Source organism: Labeo rohita, chromosome 19 (assembly GCF_022985175.1).
Source record: "Labeo rohita strain BAU-BD-2019 chromosome 19, IGBB_LRoh.1.0, whole genome shotgun sequence".
Classification (NCBI taxonomy): Eukaryota; Metazoa; Chordata; class Actinopteri; order Cypriniformes; family Cyprinidae; genus Labeo; species Labeo rohita.
Window position 1 is genome coordinate 24,557,547 of NC_066887.1, and position 14,916 is coordinate 24,572,462.

The 14,916-nt window shown below is 38.5% G+C and overlaps 2 protein-coding genes across 2 annotated transcripts; one reads left to right on the forward strand and one right to left on the reverse strand.

The window, feature by feature from the left end:
- Positions 1-349: 349 nt before the first annotated feature.
- On the forward strand, positions 350-5,767 carry psmd4a (proteasome 26S subunit ubiquitin receptor, non-ATPase 4a). Its single transcript, XM_051136670.1, has 10 exons — positions 350-480; positions 1,031-1,171; positions 1,271-1,385; positions 2,405-2,491; positions 2,604-2,672; positions 2,770-2,985; positions 3,649-3,757; positions 4,801-4,932; positions 5,010-5,062; positions 5,299-5,767. The coding sequence occupies exons 1-10, from the start codon at positions 455-457 to the stop codon at positions 5,467-5,469; spliced, it is 1,119 nt and encodes a 372-aa protein (XP_050992627.1). The 5' UTR covers positions 350-454; the 3' UTR covers positions 5,470-5,767.
- Positions 5,768-5,845: 78 nt separating this feature from the next.
- Positions 5,846-11,437, reverse strand: si:ch73-347e22.4 (uncharacterized). The gene has a single exon (XM_051136667.1). The coding sequence runs from the start codon at positions 11,426-11,428 to the stop codon at positions 6,533-6,535; it is 4,896 nt and encodes a 1,631-aa protein (XP_050992624.1). The 5' UTR covers positions 11,429-11,437; the 3' UTR covers positions 5,846-6,532.
- Positions 11,438-14,916: the final 3,479 nt, after the last annotated feature.

Below are 14,916 nucleotides of genomic sequence, written 5' to 3' on the forward strand. Positions count from 1 at the left end.
CATCATTATCTTAAAGCCTGTTAAAACTCAAGTGTTTTATGGTTTGTGTTATACACACAAAAGAGATTCAAGAATGATTGCTTGAGTAAATATTCTCATTCATTATTTGTTAAAGTAACATGAATGTTAATAGTGACTTGTAGTTTTTAGTCCCTAACATTTTGCCTTTCACTCTAAAACGGAAAACCGATTCACGGAAAAATAAGACCGTTTAAAACAACGTGGGTGAGGAAATTATGACAACTATCCCTTGTTTTTTACAACGTCCTCAGCTACTCAAACTCCCACCACATGTGGGCGCGACAAATACATTTCCACACTGCGTCCTGTATCAGAAATAGCGACGGAACTCTCAGCCAATCAGCTTCGCTGTTACAAAACTCGTCAATGTCCTACATCTGTAAGCCAATCAGCGACGCCGTGACTTTGGGGAACGGACTAGAGGATTTCCAAGATGGTGCTCGAAAGTACTATGGTCTGGTAAGAAATAAACAAACGCGTTGTTTTAGATTTGTTTGCGCTTTTGACATAGTTATTACTTCTCAGAGTTACTGTAAACACATAGGTTTTTTTGTTCTGTCACACTTTTGAGCCATTATTTAAGAACAAGGACGAGAATTCAATAGTCGGTTTCTGGTTAGAATGACATTCTCCTGAGTCATTATTCAGCTCGTAGCTCTGCAATGAAGAAACAAACCACTAACACAAAAACACATTCATGACACACAAACTATAATCACTTATTAGTGAATTCAGGCTGACAGCGTCTTATTTAGTCTTCTAGAAGCGTCATGAAACGATACCGGCTGTGTCTCATACACTGTAGAGCTGTGTTGTTGGTATAACGCTCTCAAAACATGTCTAGATAGGCAGCTCACTTGGTTTTGATTCACAGACATTTATCTAAAGCATTTTCCACTGATTGGATCCAGTTTACTTACTCAAATGCAAATGTCAGCACTCAGTTAATGCTTTTACACTTGTATAAATAGAATGAAAACATGCTGATTGTCTTTATATGTCTTTACAGTGTGGACAACAGTGAATATATGAGGAATGGAGATTTCCTGCCCACCAGGTTACAGGCACAGCAGGATGCTGTCAACATTGTATGTCACTCAAAGACTCGTAGTAACCCAGAGAACAATGTGGGCCTAATCACAATGGCAAAGTATGTCTGTCAGTGTTGTATTTTTTTTTCCATACATCTATGATCTTTCAGACGGTAGTGCTGTTTGCATGTAGTAACAGATTGTTTGGTTTGGTGCAGTAATTGTGAGGTCCTCACCACATTAACACCAGACACCGGCCGCATTCTCTCAAAGCTCCATGCGGTTCAGCCGCGGGGAACAATCTCCTTCTGCACTAGCATACGAGTGGCACATGTAAGTACATTCATAGATGCCTAAAGGGGTAAACTACCAGTCAAAAGATTTTTAATGAGTGTGTGTGTGTGTTTTTTTTCTGTTCTGTTCTGTTCACTAAGCCTGCATTTATTTGATCCAAAGTAGAGCAAAAACAGCTAAATTTTAAAATATAATTTATTCTTGTGATTTCAAAGCTGAGTTTTTTAGCATAATTTCTCCAGTTACATGATCCTTCAGAAATCATTCTAATATTCAGATTTTCTGCTCAAAAAACATTTATTATTATTATGTTAAACAGCTGAGTATACATTTTTTTAGATTTCTTTGATGAATGAAAGTTCAGCAGAACAGCTTTTATCTGAAATAGATCGTTACAACGTTATAAATGCCTTCATCATTGCTTTTGATAAATTTAAATAATTTCTTACCAACAAAAAAAAATTATATGGACTCTTAAGTTTTTGAACGGTATAGTGTATGATGTTAAAAAAAAAAAAAAAAACGTTTTTATTTTAGATAAATGCTGATCTTTGGATCTTTCTATTCATGAAAGAATCCTGAAAAAAATCTACTCAACTGTTTTAAATATAATAATAATAATAATAATAATAATAATAATAAATATTTATTGAACAGAAATTCTTAAATGATTTCTGAAGGATCATGTGACACTGCCTGAAGACTGGAGTAAGGATGCTGAAAATTTAGCTTTGATCACAGGAATAAATTACGTTTTAAAATATATTCAAATAGAAAGCAGTTATTTTAAATAATAAAAATATTTCACAATATTACTGCTTTTGCTGTACTTTGGATCAAATAAATGCAGGCTTGGTGAGCAGAAGAGACTTCTTTAAAAAACATTAAAAATCTTACTGTTCAAAAACTTTTGGCTGGTAGTGTTGTCCACTTAAAGACAGTTCCTTTTGTACTCCACAGAGGAAATAACTTAATAGAGGCTTTGGAGAATTTCCTTCAAAAAAAGTGAAAATAGTATTTTAATCTGCTAACATTTACATATGTGTGTCTGTATCTAGTTGGCATTAAAGCATAGACAAGGCAAGAACCACAAGATGAGGATTGTTGCTTTTGTGGGCAGCCCAGTAGAGGACAACGAAAAAGATGTATGTTTTTTGTTGTTGTTTTATTCAAAAATACTTTTCATCTTTCATTGTTGGTCAAACTGTGAATATTTTAGGTAATACAAGTTCTTTTTTGTCACCAAATCTTTTCCAGCTGGTGAAACTGGCAAAGCGGTTGAAAAAAGAGAAGGTCAATGTAGATGTGATAAATTTTGGAGAAGAGGTAACTGGCATAAAACCTTTCTTTTGACCACTTTAAAATCTAATCTGACTTTAAAATTAAAATTTTTCACTTTCTCTTATTTAATCAATCTGTTCAGGAAGCGAACACAGAGAAGCTCACTGCATTTGTGAACACTCTGAATGGAAAGGAAGGTACAGGTTCTCATCTGGTCACAGTGCCCCCTGGGCCCAGCTTGGCTGATGCACTTCTGTCTTCTCCCATCCTGGCTGGTGAGGGTGGCACCATGATGGGCCTGGGGGCAAGCGACTTTGAGTTTGGCGTGGACCCCAGTGCCGACCCAGAACTGGCTCTGGTAAGATACAAATTCATCTGAAGTATAACTGCACTGAAGAATGTATCCATGACCTTACAGGAGAAATGTGTCATTTATTTAAAGGTGAAACTACTTATACATATGTAACCTTGGACCACAAAACCAGTCATAAGGTTCATTTTTTTTAATTGGGTTTTATACGTCATCTGAAGGCTGAATAAATAAGCTTTGCATTGATTGGTTTGTTAGGAATAGGACATTATTTGGCTGAGATACAACTATTTAAAAAATCTGGAATCTGAAGGTGAAAAAATCTGAATATTGAGGAAATCACCTTTAAAGTTGTTCAAATGAAATTCTTAGCAATGCGTATTGCTAATCAAAAATTAGGTTTTGATATATATTTATGGTAGGAAATAAAATGGAAAATGATCTTTACTTAATACCGATAATTTTGACGCATACAATTTGTTATTGGCTGTTGCTTATTGGCTGTTGCTACAAATATACCCATGCTACTTATGACTGGTTTTGTGGTCCAAGGTCACATGTTTATTTTGCAGAAACATCTATGTGTGAAGCATGTATGGGTTGATTACGTCAAAATTACCTTTGTTTACCAGCAATTTTTTCACTTGATCTTGATCTTTTCTGATGACATTGAAAAGAGAGAGATTTATTCAAGTTTCTCTTGATTCACAGGCTCTGCGTGTGTCTATGGAGGAGCAAAGGCAGAGGCAGGAAGAGGAGGCTCGCAGAGCAGCCGCCCAATCAGCAGCTGAGGCTGGCATTCCCACCTCAACCGCTGATGGTAAAGATGTGCTTGAGTGTTTAAAATAGTGAAGGATGGTGACATAGTGGCTCTGGGCTAGCATTGCAAAATGTTTGGAAAATGTACCAAAATTTTAAAGAGAACCCTTGGTATTAAGACGTGTGGCGTAATATAACGTAAATGATGTATCTTAAATATGTATTTGAAAGCCCATGAAATATTTGTTATTTAAAAAAATTCACATTTCTATATGCATATTTTGGGCTTTGGGGGGCGTGATTATTTTGATTACATAAAGCGGTTGCACTTGGGGAGCTACTGGAACTATCTGTTGCTATTTTTACCTCAACTCAGAAAATAAAATACTGATACGATGACCACAGCAACTGAAAGAGCTTATAGGTGGCAATGGATACAATTGATTTTCCCTGCAAAGAGTCTGAACCCCTTTGTCATCCTTGATGTTCTTGTCTTTCTGTCTTCAGTCGTAAAGAAATTATGGTTTTTGAGGAAAACATTTCAGGATTTTTCTCCATATAATGGACTTAATTGGTGCCTTGATTTTGAACTAAAATGTAGTTTAAATGCATCTTCAAAGGGCTCTAAACGATCCCAGCCAAGGAAGAAGGGTCTTATCTTGCGAAATGGTCAGTCATTTTATTTGAAAAATAAACATTTGTATACTTTTTAAGCACAAAAGCTTATGTAGCACACACAATTTCTTCACGACTGAAGATAGAAAGACATGAACATCTTTGATGACAAGAGGGTGAGTAAATTATTTGTGAATTGTTCTAGAAGTGGAGTTCTCCTTTAATACCCAGTGCTCCCTTTAAGGATTGTGTATTGGATTTTGCTGGTTAGCATGACCCCTGCGGGTAGATACTGGTACTACATATTATGTCAGCATAAAGCATCTTTCACTTTTCATAGCCTTTCATGGGGACTTTAACATAACCTTTTCAGTTATTAATTTGTGCAGCCTGTTCATTTTCAAGTATTGAAAATGTTCAACATTTAAGTTGATTCCCCTTGCAAGACAGAGTCCTGATGTTCTGTGCCACTTTTGTTCTCCCTTTTAGAATCAGAGGAGGCTCTTCTGAAGATGTCTGCTTCTCAGCCTGAAAGCGGTGTGGCAGCACTGCCAGACTTCAGCAGCATGACAGAGGAGGAGCAGATAGCCTATGCCATGCAGATGTCCCTGGCAGGTGGAGGTTTGTGCCTCCTCCTTAGTCTTAGAATATGTGCTTGATATAATATGTAATATTGACTATTATCCCGCTTATCTCAGAATTCGGAGAATCAATGGACACGGGAGCTTCAATGGACACTGCGGAATCAAAGGTAATTAAAAATATTGTATGTCTGTTGAGCTCATCACAGTCTCAGGACACTGAGAAATTAACCTCCAAATATGTTTGTATTTTATAGTTTCAAATTGCTTAGCAGCAATCTGCTGAAAAAAATGTAGTCGTCATCTACCCATGTCTTTTTTCTTGTGACAGTCAGAACACTCTTCCCCAGAACTATATTCCCTTCTGACTCGTCTTTTCTCTTGCGCTTTTTAACTAATTCTACAGGAAGAGGATGATTACGATGTAATGCAGGACCCAGAATTCCTCCAAAGTGTCCTGGAGAATCTACCTGGTGTTGATCCCAACAATGAGGCCATCCGCAATGCCATGGGCTCCCTGGCCTCTCAGAGTGGTAACAAACAAGAGGGGAAAAAAGATGATGAGAAGAAGAAATAAATTCTTTGACTGATTGTGATTGATGTACAAGCTGTTTGACATGTGAAATGAGTTAATTTAAGTGGCCATCAGAAGTCTTTACAAAAGCAGTTTTAGATGCATATGAAGTTGCTAAGATGTGCACTACCAAATTACTGCAATGTTGTGTGGTACCTCAAAAAATTCACACATAGCTTGCTAACAATCTTTTTCCCCTTCTGCTCTGTGCACAATTGATTAAATATTTGATAAACCCATGCAAAACATGTAATGAACGGTTTCTGCTTTTTTTCTATTGCCATTAAAACATGACAACTGATCAGAAGCCTTACATTTTGTTATTTTGCTTAGAAGCATTCTTTACCTTGGCTTGTCAGGACAGTTTTTGACAATATAATGAAAATATTACACATGACAAGTAGTATGCTTTATTTTTTTAAAAATCAAAAAAGCAAAAATCTTTTGGATCTTTTCAAAGCCATTATTTTTTTCCAGAAATGTTCTCAAGATCTACACATTTTTACAATATACAGTATATTCTTGTCCTATCCAGACATTCATATATGAACGCTTAAGGTTAACCAACATTTAACCACCTCTCTGTATTACAAAATTGAATTTTAAAAGGTGTTGAAAACATAACCAGGAGGGGTTTTTTTTGTTGTTTTTTTTTAACAGAGGAAGGACAGTGGTTGTGGAGTTATACAGACTTATGTATATCTATTTACAGATCTTTTACAGAACCAAAACTATCACTGAAGGCACAAAAGGAGATGATAAATGGCAGTACAGAGATCACTGAGATAAGGCATAGTGGCATGACCCCAGTAATACAGTATCTAGGAGTGGCTAGTGAGCAACAACTTTTAAACTGAATGAACCTGAGGGTTAAAAAGCATGTTAGAAGGAAGAATCGTGGTAATTCTAACTTTTCCTATGTTTGTTCAAGATTAAAAATACGAGTTAAACATTCTGCCAATATTGGCTTTAAACATTGGAACTGTAAAACAGATGTCATCAACACATATTTGTGTCAAAGCATAATACACGTGGTAAAACATCTGCCTTCTAGCATTATCAATGATCAGTGTACTTGTACAAACGCATCTCCCATTGCATGAAGTATGTAATGCTCATAAAGGCCCAACACACTCGTTAGTTTTTCAGTACAGTCTGCACATTCAAAACTCTCCTCTGAATCCTCTCCTCGAGCAGGTGTTTCTACTTCCATGTCGACACTTGTCTCCACAAACGAAGGGCTTCTCTGATACTTGTGGCTGTAATTATGCTGACCATTTGCCATTATCTTTATGCTTTCGCTTGAATTTAGGTTGGTGGTTTCCTGATCCGAAGTGGCCTGAGGTAGGTTTATGCTGTCGGAATGAGAAGTGATTTCAGTGTTTGGAAGTTCAGGACCAGGATTTTGAGAGTCTGAGACCTCCTCTGGTTCATCAGGGTCCAAATTAATGACCGGAAGCTGTACTCTGCGACTAGGGGACACATAGAGCTTGTCAGGGTGGGAATAAACATACAGCCTATCGTCGTTGGGTATGCCATCAAGATTGAGGTTTAATATATGATTCCTGCGAGTGGAAGGCGGGGTAGATGGTGTCTCATTCTGACAAGAATCGGACAGTTTTGAGGTAGGTACTACTGCTGGACGGATATGAGTCTTTGCATCTCTAGAATGGCGTATCTGATGAGCGTAGAGCAGATCTCCAGTTGAAAAGCTAGCTTTACACCGTTTGCATTTGTGAGGAAAATCAAGTGGCTTTGGTGGGATATCAGGGAGGGCTGGTCCATGGTATGCAGTGTGCGTTTTCAAGTGTTCCTGTAAGACTCTTGTATTTGTGAATGAGAGATTGCAAAGGAGACAAACATGAGAGGTAGAACCATTGTGCAGAAGACTGTGCTTGATTAAGTTTCTCAAACTACTGAAAGTCTTAGAACAGACATCACATTTCAGTCTTTTACAACGTTTATGAGACTCACATTGGTGAGCATGTAAGCTTGCCTCCTGAATGAAGGTTTTGGGACAGAGCGGACAAGCATATGGCCTCTGCCCCGCGTGGTCGGCCATATGCTCTCTAAAAGAGCTAAAGAAACGAAATTGCAGACTGCACTGCGTACAGGAATAACAACGGCTTTTTAGGCGATGACGTTGCTGATGTAGCCATAATTTACTCCATCTTTCGAAGAACTGTCCACAATGTGCGCAAGTATATCTGAAACCAGGAGCATGCGTTTGCAGATGGGCACTCAAAGCCCTGTACCTCTCGAATCGCTGACCACAACGTGAACATTTAAACTTCCAAAGACTCTGAGTGATTTCAATGCATTCTAGAGAGCTATTTGGTGAAGTACAGTTAACATCAGAACGAGCAGGTGATTGAGCATTTGGAAGCTTGATGGGTGAATAGGTTTTAGAATGTTTTGAAAGATCTGTATCTCTTGTTTGTGTAGGTTCCACATCCATCAGTTGAGGGAGTTGCAGGAGCTGTTCTGAGCTGGCTGGCGTTTGGGAACTCTGAGATGAGGTACACTTTAAAGGGTAGGTGTGGGTAACACCTTGCATGATTTCGGTGAGTGACGCACCACAAATCTTCTCCTCCCCACTTGACTGGCAACAAACCTCACAATGAACATTCATTTCTGAATCCTTCTCATAACATTGTCCACAAGAGAAACAAATGTATGGGGGAGAGTTGGTGTGTGTTTGAAGGTGAAGAATGTATTGGCACCATTTCCTGAAAAGCTGTTTGCATATTTGGCACTTGAAGAACACTGGTGTGTTCACTTGACCATCAACTCCTTGACTTACAATGAAGCCCTCAACGTTATTGCTTGCCTCATCATTTTTCCTTGCGATGCATGTTTTGGATGCCTGGTGCATCCTAAGTGCAGACAAGGCACTGAATCCATGACCGCAATGAAAGCAGGAGAAAGGTGTCTCACCAGCATGGTCTTGAGAATGCTTTTTTAGGGCTTTTAGTTGGTTAAACCCCTTTCCACAAATCGAGCAAGCATATGGTTTAACAGGCCAGTGGGTTTTTTCATGAGCTGTGAGGTTTGAATGTTTTAAAAATGTCTTCCCACAGTCTTTACAAGTCAAGGGCTTCTCCACTTCATGCACTTGCATGTGATTCTGCAATTTGACGTGGTTTACAAAGCTTTTCTTGCAAATAAGGCACCCATAATTGTTTGGGATCTCTGAAGACACATTTGATGAAGTACTTCTCTTGCTCCTTATGTGCTTCCGTGGTTCACTGTTTGCTTTTGATTCCTGAAGGTGGACTTTAAAATGACATAGCAAATCATCTTTCTGCAAAAACCTTTGGCTACAGCAAGGACAAGGAAAAGAGGTATCCTGTTTATGTATGTTACGGTGGGACTTTAATTTAGACAGTTGAGCAAAGGCTTTTCCACAGGTCTTGCATTTGTAGGGTTTGTCACCTGTATGAATGCGTTGATGAATGGCGTATGCTGTAATGTGCCGAAAGGAAACACCACAGTATTTGCATGTGAGAGGTTTCTTCACTATTTCTTTAGGCTTGGATCTTATTGTCCTGTTATTAGTTACTTTGTTTGGGACTACACAGTCTTCCACCTTCTGTTCTGTAGAAGCTTGAAGTGAATTTTCTGGCTCAGGTGAGTTATCGAGTACTTTTCCCCCTGTTGTTTCCACACTTAGTACATCTGCTTCCTGAGTAATATTAGGTTTAATTTTTGCATCCAGAGAAATTTGTTCTGACTCTTCCTTGACCACATTACTAGAAATTAAATTACAAATTCCTTTTGAGGCTCCTGTATTATCATTATAGGGTTGCATGGAAACCTTCACTGAATCTTTTCCACTTGGCTCAGCAATATGTTCTTCCACTTTGTACTCATTGACTTCTTTCATTAAACTGGAAGATAGGTCAGTGGGAGAACTGCATAAGACGTCTGTTTTTGGTGTTATCTTGTAGGTCCCTGCAGTTTTTCGTGAGATCATTTCTTCACTGCCTAACTTGGTTTTCTCATTATCATTTTTCTCTGGTGTAACTATATTATTCTTGTCTTCAGTGGAGCATTCACTGGTTATATTGAACTTTGTCAGTAAACTCTTGGCTGGTTCAACAGTGTGTTTTCGTCTCTTCCGACCACGTTTTCTTCCTTTCAGTACTTTAATTGTTCCCTTAGTCTCAATTTTTATATCTGCCAGCATATCACCATTTTCTTTAGCAGTTTCTTCACAGAGATCCTGTTTCTTTTGTGTCTCAGGCAAAGGTAAAGATGTATTCCCTTCCTCATTAAAAGATGTAGGAATGCTGTGGGACAAGGGATCTGTAGCACTCTGAAGCGATTCTGAGGGGTCAGTTCCCAACTGTTTGGTAACAATTAAATTTTCATCCATAACTTTTTGCTCTACTGGACTTGCAGCTGCTTCAACAGCATTTTCTGCACTGTCTTGACATGGAGAGAGATCGGAGATCTGGACAGATGGAGAGGTGTTATCTTCTAAATGTGCTACAAATAACTTCTTTTTCTTGTTTTTCTTCGAAGGGGGTCTTCCTCGTCTTGGTGGCTTTTTATCAACAGTGTATTGGTCTTCAAAATTGGCACCATTTTCTGTGCTGTCTTGACATGGAGAGAGATCTGAGATCTGTACAGATGGAGAGGCATTATCTTCTAAATGTTCTACAGATAACTTCTTTTTCTTGTTTTTCTTTGAAGGGGGTCTTCCTCGTCTTGTTGACTTTTTCTCAACAGTGTTTTGGTCTTCAAATTCAGCAGTCTGCATGGAACTTAAATGAGTCTCTCCAAGACACTTAGTGATGTCTGAAGAGACTGTGCTCTTGCCATGTGTTGACAAATTCTCAACTACTGGATCTGAGTTTATTTTTTGTGTCCGGGTTGATTTTCTTGAATTCAGTACTGGCTCTTCTGGAATGTCTGTTATCCTCTGTGAGTTATCAGAAAATTGAATTTGTGTGTTGTTTTGAAAATCACAGGCAATTCTGTTGTCATGACATATATCTTTATGTTCCTCTTCTTTAACTGTTTGAGTTAACCGGCATGCCATCTTTCTTTTCTTTCGTCCAGCTTTTCTACCCTTTTTCTTAGGGGGTTTTGTAGCTTTGAGGTCTTTTTGTTCAACCACAGTACCATCTTTTTCAGACTGCTGTGATCCTACAGTCTGACCATCAGACAGTTTACATAAATCTTCAACCTGTGTAAAAGTGACCATGACACCTGCCTCATCTGATCCACTGTTTTTGTCCTCCGACAAAGAAACACTACCAAATCCATGTGTTTCTACAATTTCCATGGATTTCTTGGATTTCTTCTTGGGAATCTTCAAATGCTGGTCACAGTTGTCCGTTTCAAAATTTTCAGAAGCTACCCTGCTTACGACCGATGAGACATCTGACATTTTGTCCTCTCTGGGAGCCAGCTCTAGAATATTGCTTTGTGTTTTCTTTGCCTTCTTTGTTGACCTCTGAGGGTTTGCAACATCTTCAGAAGTGATGGAAACCTGACTTTCAACATGACTTTCAACATGACTTTCAGCTGTTTCACTCACAGTGTCTGTTTTTATGCAAGGGTCTTGTGTTGCATCCTTACTCTGAGATATTGGTGGAGACAAAACCGAATGTTCAGCATGGTCCTCTGGTTGATCATTTCTGACTTCCAATGCTGTTGTTCTCTTTTTCATACATTTCTTTGTCACATCTTCTGACCTTGAATTCGCATTTCTGTTTAAAACTGAATTTTCTTGCTGCACAGGAAACTGTTCCCTAATATCGGTGATTGCTTGGGTAAGGTGTGTTTTGCATTTAGTGGCCTTTTTAGGTTGTCTTTTCATCTTTACTTTTGTCTTCTTTTGTTTGATGTCTGAATTATCCATTTCTGTGGCTGCTGCAGAAACAAACGTTTCTTGTTGCATTGTTTGGTCAACTGCAGGTTTATATACTGCTTCTTGTTTATTGTCAGACATTTTCTTAGACTTTTTTTGCTGTGCTGTGGTCTGAACATTCTGTCTGCTGCAGAGTGAGTGTAGAAGGAGCAACTGCATGGTCATCCACCACTTCCTGTCCAGTTGCCTTTTCCACAGTTCTTTTTTCTTTTAAAGCCATTTGTGAACTGGAGGCCACTATGTTTGCACCAGATTTTGAGGGTACTGCAACCAGATCTTCATGCTGGTTCACACTGAGCATTTCTGCTGCTTCATTTTTGATTTTGGTTACAGTCTTTTTTCTTGGCTTTTTCAGTGTCCTGTTTAGTCTTGAAGAGTCAGTCGTTGCAGGTAAAACAGAACTTTCTTGTATCACAGTTGCTAATAAAGATGTTTCTTCAACCAGATTACCATTTAAGTGGTTGTCATTTTTGTTTTTTAAAGATCCTCTGGCTTTCACAGTTTTTTCTGGATTTGAAACCACTATACGTGAAAAATCATCTGAGGGTGGTAAAATGACATTGTCCTGTGCTTCTGTAAATTTGTGGTCAGTATTCCTCCTCTTACTTGATGTCTTTTCTGTGTTCTGTTGGCTGACACTTGAATAGTCAGTTTCTGGAGTCAAATGAGCAAGTTCACAGTTCTCACCAACTATGTTATGAGAAACCTTTTTGTCAAGTGTTTTCCTTGTTCTGAGTCTTTCTATAGTTGGTTGCACAGTGGTGTCATCAGATTCTGAGAGTGGATTCAAAACACTTTGTTGAGCTGTTGTCTGCTCAACTGCAGTTATATCTATTGCTTTACATTTAGTATCTGACGATTTCCTTTTCACTGATTTTCTTGGTGTGCTGAGAAGAACAGAAGGCTCAACATCATTTCCTTCATTTGAAACAGAATCTACTTGCTTAACAGTGTCTGTAGAAGGCTGGGTGTTCAAAAGAGTAGTCTCATTGTCATCTGTTATTGTTGCCTTTTTCAGAGGTTTTTTTGCTTTCACCATTTTTGTTTTCAAAGTCATCATGTTTTCCATATCCTCTTGTGGACACACATTGGGTGTTTTCGCTCCTTTGTTGACATGTGCTCTTTTCTTCTGCTTTGATTTCTTTGGGTTATTCTGAGGGCTTAGATTGTTTGAAGATTCAGTCACTGAGGTTGAAACAGAATCTGTTTGACCCCCAGAGTCTAGTGAAGACTGTCTATTCAGCAGACCAGTTTCATTCTTTTTTCCTTTAGAAGCTTCTGTAGGAAATCTTCTCTCCTTCTGATGCTCTTCAACATCCACTACGTCTGTCTCAAGTTCTGAAAATGTCATGGGAACATCTTTATGTGAATCGTCTTTGATTTGTAGTGTTTTCTTTGTAGTCTTTTTTCCAGATTTTTGTAATTTTCTTGACTCTAAACTAGAGATGGCTTGTTGGGTTACTGCTGGATTACTGACTCCCTTCATCAAAGTGGTGTCACTGACCTGAAAATGTGATGTACAGTCTTCTTCTGGGGACAAGACAGTGCTTTGAGACAAACACTGATTGCTAAGAGTAGCGGAGTTTTTAGCCTTTAAACGTAACTTTGTTTTTTTCTTCAGTTTCCTACTAGAAACAGCTTTCCTGTTGATCCTAGCGTTTGATGGTACTTCTTCCTGTGAGGCCTCAGAGCAACTATGATCTGGTTTTTGTGAGGTCTCTGCTGTATCTGCCACTAGTTCAACTTGTGTCATTCGACATTTTTTCCTCAGTGTAGGTGGGTTTACATCAACAATTGTAATTGAGTCCTCTTTTATTGCATTGCTGTCATGATCAGCTGTTGAAACGTTTTGATTTGCTTCCTCGTGTCTTGTTGTGCCTAGTTTGTCAGCACTGTCTAACATTTCAGATCCATACACAGGACAGTCATCTCTTTTATTAAATGTGTGTATTGCTCCAGTTAATGCTTCAAGCTCAGATTTTTTTCTTTTTCTTGCTTTCTTATGCGTTTGCAATGCTTTCTGTAGGTTATGCTGAGAGGAACAATCACTCCTTGATGTGGGAGAAGGTGGAGCTACCTGTAAATTCTCAGTAGATGGAGGAGTACTGCTTTCTGAAGTGATGTTGAGAAATTCACTTCTTTCAGAGTTTTTTACATTTTCGCTAAAGGGCAAAAGAACCGTACGTAGACCTGCTGGGGTTTGTTTTTCTTGGACATGAATATCACATTCATCCGTAGAACGTGCAGAAGTTGAGGCAAGCGTCAGTGTCTCATTTTTTGAATTGCTCTCTTGGAAACAAAGCTCCTTTAATTTGCCACTTTCAAACTGAGAATCTTTGCATTTATAATCAGTGTGAATTCTGTCGGATACAACAGGAAGATCTGGTACTCTCTCTGATGCTGAAGAAGAGTTCTGAATTTCAGGTGCGAATTTTGTTTTAAGTTCAGTTTTTGTGTTAAAAGATGTCTCTTGAAAATCATCCATTTCAATTTTTCCAGGTACAGGTAGACTGTTCTCAGAAATCCTTTCTTCTTTTGGGATCCGCAGGTTTAAGTTTTCGCATTCAGCCACAGCTGTGTTTTGACTGCCTAATGAGGCTGGAGTGGGTACAAGATCGCAAACTTGCTTTTTTAGTTTACTTCCAAAGTATTGACTGCTGGGCAGATATGCAGCACTTTGTTTTATTACTGTAGTCTCAGAGACATACGGATTGCTTGTCTTTACCCTCTTGTCTTGCACATTATGCTTTGAGGAATGATCCTGAGTTTTTCCACCCGTAAGCTCTGCTTGGTGACAGCCCTTTTGAACATCAAAATGATGAAGACCATGTACAGTAGAACTTTCAGGAACAGTTTCATTGCTTAATTTTGCATGTTTGAAGCCAATACTTGTGCCCGCATCTTTCCTTGACAACCGACATCCTTGTATTGTTCCTTGGAAGGTGTGATCAACAGACGGGTTGTCCAAAGAAATACCTGGAAACTGTTCCCTTTCCATAAGACTTTCTGATGAAGAAAATGGAGTGTATGAACTCCTGTTAAATCCTGGTAATAATTCTGGCTCATGTTCTCTGATTCCAGTAATTCCTAGTTCCTTTTTTCCTAGAGATGATCCAACATCTAATATGCTTGGCCCCTCATTTTTCCCCTGCAAATAGATAAAATATATGACAGTAAATTATTTGTTCTTTGGTGGCTTATTTTACATTCTGTTTTATAAAATCTACATTCAAAGGATTTTAATATCAGCACCTACCACTTCCAGAACATCTTTCTTTTTACTAATTCCATCTGACAACACTGAAAGAAAGGAATCCGGCTCTTCAACTCCTTGCCCATCCTGCTTCTCATTAACTTTGGATCCTGCAATCTGACAGTGGTCTTTTAATCTAAAATTCGCCTCAGTTTCAGGTCCTTTATATATAGGATTACAGTCCATTAGGGGGCCACATTCATTCATGGATAAAGTCTGTTCCATTTCCATTCCGTTACTCATCTCTAGAGCATCTTTGATCACTGATGTCCAATTACCATTTCCCTGGTCCAATTCTCGATTCTGTGAAAAGACA

Coding starts and splice junctions, on each gene's coding strand:
- si:ch73-347e22.4 (XM_051136667.1), bottom strand. CDS start 11,428: ATGTCTGACAATAAACAAGAAGCAGTATATAAACCTGCAGTTGACCAA.
- psmd4a (XM_051136670.1), top strand. CDS start 455: ATGGTGCTCGAAAGTACTATGGTCTG. Junction 1,386..2,404: donor CTAGCATACGAGTGGCACAT/GTAAGTACATTC, acceptor GTCTGTATCTAG/TTGGCATTAAAGCATAGACA. Junction 2,986..3,648: donor CCGACCCAGAACTGGCTCTG/GTAAGATACAAA, acceptor CTTGATTCACAG/GCTCTGCGTGTGTCTATGGA.